This window comes from Pongo pygmaeus, chromosome 4, assembly GCF_028885625.2.
Source record: "Pongo pygmaeus isolate AG05252 chromosome 4, NHGRI_mPonPyg2-v2.0_pri, whole genome shotgun sequence".
Lineage (NCBI taxonomy): Eukaryota > Metazoa > Chordata > Mammalia > Primates > Hominidae > Pongo > Pongo pygmaeus.
Genome location: NC_072377.2, coordinates 75,167,076 through 75,181,388, shown reverse-complemented (window position 1 = coordinate 75,181,388; position 14,313 = coordinate 75,167,076). Strand labels below are relative to the sequence as shown.

Below are 14,313 nucleotides of genomic sequence, written 5' to 3'. Positions count from 1 at the left end.
TAAGCTCTCTAAATAGAAAAGAACTTAACGATAATAGCAACAAAAAAGATAAAACTCATAGGGGTAACCTATAAGAAATGTGTAAGATTTATATGAAGAAGAGTTTAACATAAAATAGAAAGACACAAAACAAGACTTAAACAAATGGAAAGACATACCATGTTTTTGAATAGGAAGATTCAATATTATAATTATGCTGTCAATTTCCCCTAAATTAATCTAAGTTGATATGATTCAAATACAAAAACCAATAGAACTCTTTTTTAAAGAGCTAAACAAGTTAATTCTAAAATTCATATTAATTTGAGAACATATAAGTAATGAGGAGAAACTTGAAAAAAGAAGAAAATTGTATGGGTTTGGGAGAGATACTGTCCCTATAAGATACCAAAGTGCATCATAAAGCTACAAAAATTTGGCCGGGCGCGGTGGCCCACGCCTGTAATATGCCAGCACTTTGGGAGGCTGAGGCAGGCGGATCATCTGAGGTCAGGAGTTCGAGACCAGCCTGACCAACATGAAGAAACCCTGTCTCTACTAAAATTACAAAATTAGCTGGGCGTGGTGGCGCCTGCCTGTAATCCCAGCTACTCGGGAGGCTGAGGCAGGAGAATCACTTGAATCTGGGAGGTGGAGGTTGCAGTGAGCTGAGATCATGCTATTGCACTCCAGCCTGGGCAATAGGAGCGAAACTCCATCTCAAAAAAAAAAAAATAAATAAAAAATAAAGAAAACTACAAAAATTCAAACAGTATGATGATACTGGCCCCAGAACAAATAGGTGAATCAACATAAAAGAAAAGGAAGTTTTAGGAATATATCCAAACAAATATGAAGATTTACTGTCTTACTGATAAAAGCAGAATTTCCTATCAGTGGAAATAAGATGAATTATTCAGTAAATGGTAAAAGTCATACGAGGAAAATTAACTTGGCCCTATTCCTTACACCAAATCAAATTCTCAACAAATCAGTAATATTAACATTAACTAGGAAATTTAAGTCTCAAAGGACTTTCAATGTATAACATAATCTCCAGAAGCCATACACAAAAAGACTGACAAATCTGATTATGGAAAATAAAAAATGTCTTCTATCTGAATACAGTGTATGTGTATCCTACAATTTTGCACAGGCTGAGCATCCCAAAGCTGAAAATCCAAAATGCTCCAAAATTCTAAACTTTTTGAGTGCTGACATGACACTCAAAGGAAATGCTCATTGAAGCATTTCAGATTTTGGCTTTTCAGGTTTGGGATGTGGAACTGTTAAATATAATACAAATGTAAGTATAATGCAATTATTCCAAAATTCAAAAAAATCTGAAATTTGAAACACTTCTGGTCCTAAGCATTTCGAATAAAGGATACTCAACCAGTAAAAGCAATTTTTAAAAAATTGTTAAAATGCTAAAAACAAAGTTTAAAAAATAAAAATCACAAATAAGCCAAATAGACATTATACTTTTCTTACATATTCACACCACTGTATAACTACCATTTTTTAAATGGCATATCATAGTCTGGTGACCTAGTTTTGTACTTAGTAAAGTACTATGGTCTTTTGTCCATGTCATTAAAGATATTTTTGAAACAAAACAAAATAATGTCTGCATGGAATGCTGATAAATTATTGAAACTGGGTGACTGGTACATGCGGGCACATTATACCTAGTCTATCTTTTAATATGTCTGGAAATGTTCATATAAAAAGTTAATCCAAAAGTTCTGCATAAGAAAACAACAACAAAGAAAGCAGAGTCAAGAGACAATGACAAACTGGGAAAAAAGATTTGCAACTCATTACCACAGACATATATAAGAGTTCTTCCAGTTCTCTAAGAAAAAGATCAATAATCTAATTGAAAAATGGGTAAAGGAAAAGTCAGTTCATAGAAAAGGAAATACACATGGCTCTTAAGCATATGAAAAGATGTTCAATCTTACCCATAACAAGAGAAAATAAAACAGTTCTGGGATATGCCATTTTTTTTACTCACCAAATATATAAAAGTACACTTGCTCTTTGTCAACTATTACTCAAGAACTATTGGGCTTTAACTTTCTCTTTGAGAACACGGATTTTAAAAGGACTTTTCCATAGTGTAGTTACAAATTATGATGAGTACTAGATGAATATAAAAACAAGAGGTACTAGGAAACCTACAACATAGTGGTTGGTGATTGAATTTGCATGGTCTGGCCGGACTTCCCTGAGGCAGTGATGACTGAACTAAAGAAGTCTGTATGTTTTTCAAGGGAATGTTTCACACAGAAGGTACATCAAATGCAGTGTCCCGACACATTTAAGGAATTGAAAGATGGCCAATGTGGCCAGAAAGTGAGGCAGAAGCTGGCACGAAATGAGACTAGAGACAAAAATCAGCAAGACAATGTGGGGCACTAAAGGCTATGGTTTTACTCCTAAAAGAAATGGGTAGCTTTAAGCATGATGATGATGATATTAGTATTATCATTTTACATATTAGGAAACCTGATCAGAGAGAGAGATGAAGTATCTTGCCTAAGGTGTTACAGCTACTAGGTGGTAGAGCCAAGATCCAGACATATATAATGCTTTTGGTCTTATTTTTAGCCACCAATACAGAACTGGGAATAAGTTTCTTGATTACTCTCCATCAATTTTCATTTACCATTGGTTAAAAGTGATAATCCAAAACCAGTTTTACTTGAATAACTTATGATGATAAATGTCAGAACTATCTTTATATATATCTAAAAGTTTAAAGAGAAGAAAGGAAAAATAGAAACAGATCTGTTGCAATATGGCTATCTTACTTAATGATTCTACCTTACCTCAGAGGTATATTCTTGACAGTCATCTCTTAAAGTGAGTGAACGTTTTTTGGCAGGAGGAATGTGGTCATTTTTATCAAGACTGCATTGAAATCTCTTCCTAGATACAAGATCCAAATTATCAGGAGGCTTTTTAGAATTATCTCTTCCAGAAATAGATAAACCCATGGCATCTTGACCAACTGAAGTTGCTGGTAAGCAAATACTGCATAGAAAAGAAATGCATACTAAATTACTGAATTAGAAGTTATTTAACACTTTTTTTTTTAAAGGATCCTAGAAATCCTTCCAATAATAAGGTTAAAGGCTGAGGTATTCCAGTGAAAATTCCAATAAAACCAAAAAACTCCAAACTAAGAGATACATGGCCATGGCCACAAAAATGCTATTAATAGTTTTGAGCTCCATTCATACTTAAAGGCTTATAACTTAAATTCCATAATATTGAATTAAATCTGAATATTTAATGGTATTTTCCCTGATTGTAAAGTTAAACGTTTAACCTAAAATGTCGCTTCTAGTCCAGGTGCAGTGGCTCACGCCTGTAATCCCAACACTTTGGGAGGCTGAGGCAGGTGTATTACCTGAGGCCAGGAGTTTGAGACCAGCCTGGTCAACATGGTGAAACCCCGTCTCTACTAAAAATACAAAAAATTAGCCGGGTGTGGTGGCACGCACCTGTAGTCCCAGCTACTTGGGAGGCTTAGGCACGAGAATCACTTGAACCCGGGAGGTGGAGGTCGCAATGAGCTGAGATCACGCCACTACACTCCACCTGGGCAACAGAGCAAGATTCTGTCTCCAAAAATAAAAATATTAAAGTCTTCAATTTCTAATGCTACACGATGGACAATTATCTTAATTAATTATCTTAATTAATTAAGATATAACTTACTTCCAAAATAAAGAATTAAAATAAGAGTATCAAGAATAGCTGGGCACAGTGGCTCATGCCTGTAATCTCAGCACTTTGGGAGGCCAATATGGGAGGAATGCATGAGGCCAGGAGTTCAAGACAAACCTGGGTACCAGAGCAAGACTCTACCTCTGAAAAAACAAAAAAAATTTTTTTTTTAATTAGCTAACCACGGTGGTGCGCACCTGTAGCTGAGAAGCTACTTGAAAGGCTGAAGCAGGAGGATCTTTTTTTTTTTTTCTCACTCTATCACCCAGGCTAGAGTGCAGTGGTGCAATCTCAGCTCACTGCAACTTCCACCTCCCGGGTTCAAGTGGTTCTCCTGCCTCCGTCTCCTGAGTAGCTGGGATTACAGGCGCAGGCCACCATGCCCAGCTAATTTTTGTATTTGTAGTAGTGATGGAGTTTCGCCATGTTGGCCAAGCTGGCCTTCAACTCCTGACCTCAGGTGATCTGCCCACCTCGGCCTCCCAAAGCCCTGGGATTAAAGGCGCAAGCCACCATGCCTGGCCAGGAGGATCTCTTGCGCCCAGGAGTTCAAGGATGCAGTGAACTATGATGGCACCACTACACTTTAGCCTGGCACTCTAGCCTGGGCACCAAAGCAAGTCCCTGTCTCTTAAGAAAAGAAAAAAAACTATATTTATTACCACTGTACTATTTTCACAACTTTCTGTGAATGCATATTTCACAGTTTCATATGTGTATGTTTATACAAAGTAACCACACTCTTAACAGGTATCATTTTATGATCTAGACTGTTAATTTTTTTAGCTTTCAAAATAACTTAATAAACAAGTTTCATACAAAACTAATACATGAAACATTTAAGTGGCATCTTTATCAGATATAAAATCTACCACATTACATTTCTTCTCTAACTTACCACATAAATGATAAATAAGATCTCCGCAACAATAACAACTAATATCGGTGAATGGTTTGTTCAATCAATGCTACTTAATTCATAAATCACTTTTCCTCCTAGCAAAAACAGTTTCACTCATTCGTTACCTCATGTCACCCCTTTCTTCGGTATTCACTGATTTGACCAATATGGGAGCTGGCAGTAAAGGGTTTGGCATGAACTGTGCAGTGGCATCAGTAAATTCTTCTACTGCATTGGTTGGGATTTCCACCAGAGTTAAAATAAAGGCTTGTTCATCTTCTCCATCTTGAGGTACATTAGCAACTAGATTCACTATCAAAGTTTAAAAGTTAGTAATAAAAAAGCTCACCTATGAAATAACAGAGTATCATTAATTTATTTCATTTCTAAAAAGACAGTCTCAGGACAACTTATCGTCAAGGCTAAATAAGTAAATGCTCCCCCCAACGACCCCCCAGCCTGAGGAAGTAAGTTCCCTCCTTTTTTTTGCGGGGGAGACAGAGTCTCGCTCTGTCGCCCAGGCTGAAATACAGTGGCACAATCTCGGCTCACTGCAACCTCCGCCTCCTGGGTTCAAGCAATTCTTGTGCCTCAGCCTCCCAAGTAGATGGGATTACAGGTGTGTGCCACCGTGCCTGGCTAGTTTTGTATTTTTAGTAGAGATGGTGTTTCACCATGTTGGCCAGGCTGGTCTCGAACTCCTGGCCTCAAGTGATCTACCCACCTCTGCCTCCCAAAGTGAGCCACCATGACTGGCCCAAGAAGTAATTTCATAAAGGATAAAGGTGATATACTAGGGAGAAGATTTATGACTCTGAAAAACAAAACTGATATGCAAAATACTTCAAGGTGTTTCTACAAAACTTTTTAAATTTAAGGCCAGCATAGACTAAAATAAAACTGTTTTATGTTTTTCCACAGTTAAATAAGGGGTAAAAATCATACAACTAAGTTCTATGACATGTCACTGAAGCATATGATCATACCTGTTAGGTCTTGAGGATTGATTATATTCTCTTGTTGGACTTCTGGAATACTTGTTGGTGTATACTGCCATAAAAAATTAAAATGAAAGAGTCAGGTTGGCCAAATCTTACATTTAAAAAGTTATTCCTGTCAATATGATATGGTGAAGAGATTAACTCAACAACATCTAACCATATACAGTTTTCAAGTGTTTGAAGCTTTAGGCTGTTCCAATAAACTTTTGATTCATTTAAATAAATATTAATACAAAGAATCCTGACTACATTGTTAAATATGTGCATTTTAGGAAATGATTTTTGAAGCAACAGGATAGAGACCCAAACCCCACAACTTTTTCTCTACTCCCATAGTAGGTGACATCTGAATGAAGGCAAACTGCTTTCCCTGCATGCAGTATGGTTCCCTCCCGTTTTCCAAAAAACCACAAACATGGTTTTTCTAAAATGCAATCCTGACTGTAATTCTCTACTGCTTAAAATCTCTCAGCTCACCACAACCTCCGCCTCCTGGGCTCAAGCGATCCTCCCACCTCAACCTCCTGAGTAGCTGGGAGTACAGATGCACGCCACCACACCTGGCTAATTTTTTTTATTTTTCGGGGGTAGAGATGGGGTTTTGCCATGTTGCCCAGGCTGGTTTCAAACTCCTGGGCTCAAGTGATCCACCCACCTCAGCCTCCCAAAGTGCTGGGATTATAGGTGTAAGACACTATGCCGGGCTTCTACTGCTTAAAATCTTTTATTATTTTATTTTATTTCATTTTATTATTATTATTTTTTTTTGAGACAGTCTCGCTCTGTCGCCAGACTGGAGTGCAGTGGCGCAATCTCAGCTCACTGCAACCTCCGCCCCTCCGCCTCCTGGGTCCAAGCAATTCTCCTGCCTCAGTCTCCCGAGTAGCTGGGACTACAGGCACACACCACCATGGCCAGCTAATTTTTGTATTTTTAGTAGAGACAGAGTTTCACCGTGTTGGCCAGGATGATCTCAATTTCTTGACCTTATGATCCACTCGCCTCAGCCTCCCAAAGTGCTGGAATTGCAGGTGTGAGCCACTGCGCCCGGCCTGCTTAAAATCTTAAAACTTTCATTTTGTAACCAACAATGTCAATAACTGATTAAGGCAGGAATCATCAGTGGATATTAAAACTACAGGGTAACAGCTTGCTGCGTTGGTCTCATTTGACAAATTACTAATACAGAATGGAAAAGATGCCATTATAATGAAGAAACCTGGCAGGTACCATTCTAGCCAAGTGATCAGTCAGCATCACCAATAATGGGACAAACTGACATTATGTGTCTCCCGATGTGATACAAAAGGAAGAACACATTATTACCTACATAGTAATCTTGCCCTAAAATATGTAAGTTGAATCTAGTAATGAGGAAGCAATTAAAAAAAAGAAATCCAGACTGTAGGCCAGCCTAGACTGGTCTAAACTTCTCTTGCTTTTTCTCTTTTGTGAACAAAAAGACAAGAAAAATACTCTAGATTAAAGGAAAATAAGGAGAAAGGATAATCAAATGCAATGTGAGAGCCCTGATTGGATCTTGAATCTAAGAAAAAGAAAAAAAAAGCTGGCTAGACATGGTGGCTCACACCTGTAATCCCAGCACTTTGGGAGGCTGAGGTGGGCAGATCATTTGAGGCCAGGAGTTCAAGACCAGCCCGGCCAACATAGTGAAACCCCATCTCTACTAAAAATATTATACAAAAAAATTAGTCAGGTGTGGTGGCACACACCTTTAATCCCAGCTACTTGGGAGGCTGAGGCACAAGAATCACTTGAACCTGGGAGGCGGAGGTTGCAGTGAGCTGAGATCGCGCCACTGCACTCCAGCCTGGGTGACAGAATAAGACTGTCTCAAAAAGAAAAAAAGCTATAATGGACATGATTGGGACAACTAGGGAAACTGGAATGGAAACTGTATATTACATATTGTTGAGACAATGTTAAATAGTGTAGTAATACTGAGTGTGACAACAGTACTGTTCTTTCTCTGTAAGAGAACTTCCTTGTCCTTATTAGATACAAGACGAGGTATTTATGGACTCAACCTACTTTCAAATGATTCAGATTTTTGGTTTTTTTTGAGACAGAGTCTTGTTCTGTTGCCCAGGCTGGAGTGCAATGGCACGATCTTTGGTCACTGCAACCTCTGTCTCCTGGGTTCAAGCAATTCTCACACCTCAGCCTCCCAAGTAGCTGGGATTACAGGTGCATGCCACCACGCCTGGCTAATTTTTGTATTTTTGTAGTGATGGGGTTTCACCTTGTTTGCCAGGCTGTTCTTGAACTCCTGACCTCAGGTGATCTGCCCACCTCGGCCTCCCAAAGTACTGGGATTACAGGCATGAGCTACCCCGCCCAGCCAAGTATTTATCTATACAGATGGAGAGCAAGACAGAGTAAAAAAACAAATGAGGCAAAATATTGACAATTAATGAATCAAAGTGAAGTGTATAGGATAATTCTTTGTAAGATTTTTGTAACTTCTAAGTAAAATTTTTCAAAATAAAAAGTAAAAATTAAAAAGTCAGGGTGGGGTGAGGAATCTCGTAACTTTAAATGTAACCAAACTCCTTAGCAAGTCATAAAAATCCTTTTATGATCTGTCTGCAGGCTATCTTTCTAAGTTCATCTCTAATCACTTTCTTCATTAATATTCCAGTCATACTACTTACATGCTGTTTCATACTGGTTTGTTCTTGGAAACAGAGTGTCACTCTGTCTGCCAGGCTGGAGTGCATGGCAACCGCAGCTCACTGCAGCCTCTACCTCCCAGGCTGAAATGATCCTCCCACTTCAGCCTCCTGAGTAGCTGGGACTACAGGCAAATGCTACCATGCCTGGCTTTTTTTTTTTTTAATGGCATTATAGGTGTGAGCCACTGCAACCGGTCCACACCTGTTCTTTACACACACATGTTCCTCTCCCTTTAACTGGATAATGTATACATGTTCTTCAAGTCCAAGGCTTCTCTCACTTGGGGAACTTTTTATGGAACTGTTCATGTATTGGTTACATGACTGCATAGTTATAAAAACCTGAAGAACTGTACACTAAAAAGGGTGAAGTTAGCCAAGCACAGTGGCTCATGCCTGTAATTCCAACACTTTTGGAGGCCAACGCGGGTGGATCACTTGAAGCCAGGAGTTCAAGACCAGCTTGGCCAATATGGCAAACCCTGTCTCTACTAAAAATACAAAACCTAGCTGGCTGTGGTGACATATGCCTGTAGTCCCAGCTACTTGGCAGGCTGAGGCAGGAGAATCTGTTGAATCTGGGTGGCAGAGGTTGCAGTGAGCTGAGATCATACCACTGCACTCTGGCCTGGGCAACAGAACAAGACTGTCTCCAAAAAAAAAAAAAGAAATAAAGAAAAATGAAGATAAAAGAGGTGAAGTTTATTGTATGTAAATTATACCTTTTTTTTTTTTAATGGAGGAAAACACCTTGCTATCCCTTATTATACTGTACATTCTTTTACCTCTGGCACAGGAAGTGTAAGCACACTGTCTCCTTTAGAGTCCTTTATCTGGGGCTCTTCAACAGAATTTTCACCAAGACCCCTATCCAAACCAAGTGTGCAGGGCCCTGTCTCAGAGAAAGCAACTGGAGCAACTGACAACATGTGAACCTCCTGAGAGCTCTCTTCTTGATTTTCGTTTCTGAAAGAGAGTTTAGCATGCACGTCATTTGAAATCAGGCAAATCATGGAATTATTTTTAGAGCTAGGTGTGTAAAAGATCATCTAATTAAATGATTTTCAAACTTTTAAAACATATTTGATGCAATAGGACTTCTTTTTTTTTTGAGACAGAGTCTTGCTCTGTCGCCCAGGCTGGAGTGCAGTGGCACGATCTTGGCTCACTGCAAGCTCCGCCTCCCAGGTTCACACCATTCTCCTGCCTCAGCCTCCCAAGTAGCTAGGACTACAGGCGCCCACCACCACGCCCGGCTAATTTTTTGTATTTTTTAGTAGAGACGGGGTTTCACCGTGTTAGCCAGGATGGTTTCGATCTCCTGACCTCGTGATCCTCCCGTCTTGGCCTCCCAAAGTGCCGGGATTACAGGCGTGAGCCACCGCGCCCGGCCAGAACCTCTTTTTCAAATTCTTACAGCCACAACTTAAGGCTATAGCTGAAACAATATAAACTGAATCTCAGAACCTCTTCACTCTTTTACCTTTCAGTTAGGTTTACTTCTGAAGAAATACTGGTCCCTTTGATACCATGTACACATGCCAGTTTGCTCTGATCCTTATTCTCTGCTGTTGTAACTGGTCCGAGGTTTTTATTTTCCAATTCTGTTGCTTTGGAAGCATTTTTCTCTGTTTCTTAAACAAAAAGCACACTTATGATATAGACCAAAATAATACAGCTAAAATCCCTGTATTAGAAACATATGCCCTCTTAAAAGGAAGATCCCTATATAGTGAGTCTTCCAAACTTCTCTTATTCCACAAATCAGGCTTACACACATAGCAGAAAGTCCTGGCTAATAGATTTTTGAACAGTAAAACAGATGATTAATAAATCCTGTTCTGCAAATATCTCACTCATGCCCACCATGATAATTGTATCCTCACTTTACGGTACTAGCATCAATAATTAGAAACTCAACATATAAAAGAGACTTCGAGGTGGGTACACGGAGGTTTGGCTAGTTCCACTTTAGAGGAAGTCTTGGAGAAGGAGCTGCACTGCAAAGAATAATACCACAAATCGGGAAAAAAAGACTTCTATATAGAAGAGGTAATTTGAGACTGCATGTTGAGAGAGGTTTTAGAAAAGGTGACCTCTCATGGTTCTCATGTATTTTTCATCATGTTTAGTGCAATACTGTGAATAACACCATGGGATCCCTACAAAGTATCATTAATGATGTTGGAAGCACTCCCAAGAAGCAGAGAAAAGTCATAACATTATAAGAAAAAGCTGAATTGCTTGATATGTATTACAGATTGACACCTGTAGTTGGGGTTGCCCACCATTTCAGACAGATGTTTCATCTTGTAAACAGATGACATAAACTTTTGGTACTGATAAATACAATGCGGTACTGAAAATGTATTTTCTCTTCCTTATAATTTTCTTCCTTTTATTTTTCTTTGAGACAGGGTCTTGCTCTGTCACCCAGGCTAGAGTGCAGTGGCAATACCACAATTTACGACAGCCTTGATCTTGCGAGCTCAAACCTCTGAGTAGCTGGGACCACAGGTGTGTGCCACCACGTCTGGCTAACTGTTAAAAATTATTTTGTACAGACAAGGTCTCCCTATATTGCCCAAGCTGGTCTCAAAACTCCTGGGCTCACGTGGTCTTCCTGCCTCTGCCTCCCAAAGGGCTAGGATTTCAGGTGTGCACCACCACCGTGCCCAGCCTGATTTTCTTTTTTCTTTTTTTGAGATGGAGTCTCACTCTGCTGCCCAGGCCGACAGTGGCATGATCACAGTTCACTGCGACCTCAACCTCCCCGGGCTCAGGTGATACTCCCACCTCAGCCTCCTGAGTAGCTAGGACTACAGACATGCGCCACCATGCCTGGCTAATTTTTGTACTTTTGTAGAGATGGGATTCTGCCTTGTTGCCCAGCCCAGTCTGGTTTCATCAAGTGAGCCACCCACCTTGGCTTCCCAAAGTGCTGGGATTACAGGCATGAGCCACAGTGCCCAGCCCCAGTCTGACTTTCTTAATAACATTTTCATTTCTCTATGGCTCAACGACATCAGTTGAAAAAACAGAAAAAACAATTTTTTAAAATTTTCTCCAGCCCATTTTATCATAAGAATACAGTATATAACACAAATAAAATACAAAATATGTGTTAATTAACTATCTTATCAATAAGGCTTCTGATCAACAGTAAGCCATTAGTAGGTAGTTTTTGGGGAGTCAAAAGTTATACATGAATATATATATATATATATATATGTTTTCAATTCATAAGAGACAGGGTCTCACTATGTTGTCCAGGCTGGCCTCGAACTCCTGGGCTCAAGCCTCCCAAAGTGCTGGAATTACAGGTGTGAGTCACTGCACCCAGCCTATACACAAATTTCTGACTGAATGGGGAGGTCACTGCCCCTAGTTCAAGGGTAAACTATGAGAGAGAGGAATGAGAGAAAGAGAAAGAGAAAGACAGAGAGAGAATAAAAGGACAAAAAATTGGTCAAACAAATATAGCAAAATGGTATTAATTACCAAAACCAATTGGTAGATTTATGGATATTTATTTTATAGCTCATCTTACTTTTTAATTTGAAACTATTTTATTGTAAGTTAAAACAATTTAATGACCAAATATTTCTTTGAAATGTTAACGTAATTTCTTGTGTCAAAATGATTTTGCAACAAATTAAGAGAATAAAATTTACCTCTTTGAGTTTCCATTTCTGCCCCTTTGGTTACACACAAACTGGAAACTTCCTGATAATCATCAAGTCTGTTGGTCCCTAAAGTCTTCTCAAGATTTGGTTTAGGCTTGGCAAGTCTACTTCTTATTCTCAAATTACTGGTCACATTAGAAATTGTATTCCTAAAAACAGAAGATAGAGAAATTTATGAATCATGTTAGATCTTGCTCTCTCACATTAATACAGTCTGTCTAGCACTGATAGAGTGAATGACCTGTTAGGTGCCACACAGTCTACAAGTGTTCATTTCTTAATACTAAAATTACAAAGTAGTAACTTTACTAGAGGTCTTAAGAAGAGAATTTAGTCTGTATTTGTAAAACAGAGACATTTACATAAATCTATTTCATTAAAGCTTCAAAGATACACAACATTTACTACTATAATTTAAACATGCAAGCCATTAACCTAAAATCAAAATCAGTCCATCTTTAAAGGGTAAGAAATTAGCATTGCCTACTTTACATTTACAAGCATTACTCAAAGCTATTAACTAATTTGATGGTGGTTTTAGTAATATTTATTAATTGAATACTAAAATAAACCTGGTTGGTGTAGCATTCTCCTTTACTTTCTCCATTAAACTTATTTCTTCTCTGGAACTTTGTTCCTCCAATACAATCTTGTTTTCTTCAAATGATGCAGGAGATGTAGTAATGACAGGTGAAGAAAGCTCCTGACATTCATGAACAATTTTGTGATTTACATTATCTAGGCTAGAAGGAATATGGCTTTTATCCTTTGAATGAACATGAGGAAGTATACACACTCCTACTGAAGAAAAAAAAACAGAAAATTAAAATGGACCAAATTATAGATGCTCAAAATAAATTCCTCAACATTTAGTAATTGTAAAATTCTGTATTATTAAAGTTTGCTTCATTTGTGCAGCAGCAATAGAAAAAGATTTTAAAAATAAATAAAGTTTGCTCTTGTTGGCTGTAAATTTATGATCTCCCTATTTCATGCCAGGGATTTGACCTGTTGTGAGCTTAATAATCCTTATAGGCTGGAATTTTATCCGATTATTAGTAAAAATGAGTCCTTTTGTTACTTTCAGTAATTATATAATCTCAGATGGATTTCAAGATAGACAGCACTGCCAGCATTTAAGATTTTTAAAACCTTTATGTTCTATATGTACTTTATGTTCTATATGTTTTTGACAGGCTCTACTGCAATACTCTGCCACTAAGAAAGGAGCCCTATACAGAACACAAATCAGAGACTTTCCTGATAAATACATGGTTCCAAGCCTAAAAGTCTAATATGTCTTTATTTATCTATTTTTGAGACAGGGTCTCACTTTGTCACCCAGGCTGGAGTGCAGTGGTGCAATCTCAGCTCACTGAAGCCTTTGACCTCCTGAGCTCAAGCGATCCTCCCACCTCAGCTTCCCAAGCAGCTAGGACTACAGATGTACACCACCATACCTGCCTAATTTTTTGTATTTTTTGTAGAGATGGGGTTCCACCATGTTGCCCAGGCTGGTCTTGAACTCCTGAGGTCAAGCATTCACCAGCCTCGGCCTCCCAAAGTGCTGGTATTATTGGCGTGAGCTGCCGCGTCTGGCCCAAAAGTCTAATACTCAAAATGAATGGAGGCTGGGTGCGGTGGCTTATGCCTGTAATCCCAGCACTTTGGGAGGCCAAGGCGGGTGGATCATCTGAGGTCAGGAGTTCGAGACCAGCCTGGCCAAGATGGTGAAACCCCAACTCTACTAAAAATACAAAAATTAGCTGGACATGGTGGCACGCGCCTGTAATCCTAACTACTTGAGAGGCTGAGGCAGGAGAATTGCTTGAACCTGGGAGGCAGAGGTTGCAGTGAGCCGAGATCGCACCATTGCACTCCAGCCTGGGTGACAAGAGCGAAACTCTGCTTCAAATAAATACATAAGATGAATGGTAGGCTACTCATAACCAAACTCCATCTCAAATAAATAAATAAGTAAATAAAATGAATGGCAACCAGGCAAAATAATTACCAGGAATAGTATAATTATTCATTTCATGCAATTAAAAGATACTGAGGTAGTAAAGATTTATCTCTTGTCTGTGATTTCCATCTAATAAATTAAAAATCTTGGTTGATATATCTTTTGGCTCTGTCCAAACTGAGAACAGTTTAAACTAAATTATTTCAATGAGTGCTATTGTCTCTTTGTGCTCTTTGTCATCTAATTGTGAATACCATCCCAAGCAGCAACTCCTTTGCAAAAGACACATGTATCATTAATCAGTGATCAATGAGCTCAGTTAACCAATGACATTCATGATGGT

At 38.8% G+C, this 14,313-nt stretch overlaps 1 protein-coding gene across 1 annotated transcript in view; it reads right to left on the bottom strand.

Annotated features, from left to right (window-relative positions):
• BDP1 (B double prime 1, subunit of RNA polymerase III transcription initiation factor IIIB) overlaps positions 1–14,313 on the bottom strand; it is a 112,900-nt gene that overhangs the window by 11,686 nt on the left and 86,901 nt on the right. The window contains exons 30-36 of the mRNA XM_054489897.2: positions 12,577–12,805; positions 11,993–12,153; positions 9,802–9,952; positions 9,104–9,284; positions 5,608–5,671; positions 4,747–4,933; positions 2,817–3,021 (exon numbers count right to left, since the gene is read on the bottom strand). Coding sequence (XP_054345872.1) covers positions 2,817–3,021; positions 4,747–4,933; positions 5,608–5,671; positions 9,104–9,284; positions 9,802–9,952; positions 11,993–12,153; positions 12,577–12,805 — 1,178 coding nt within the window. The remainder of the gene's footprint in view (positions 1–2,816; positions 3,022–4,746; positions 4,934–5,607; positions 5,672–9,103; positions 9,285–9,801; positions 9,953–11,992; positions 12,154–12,576; positions 12,806–14,313) is intronic.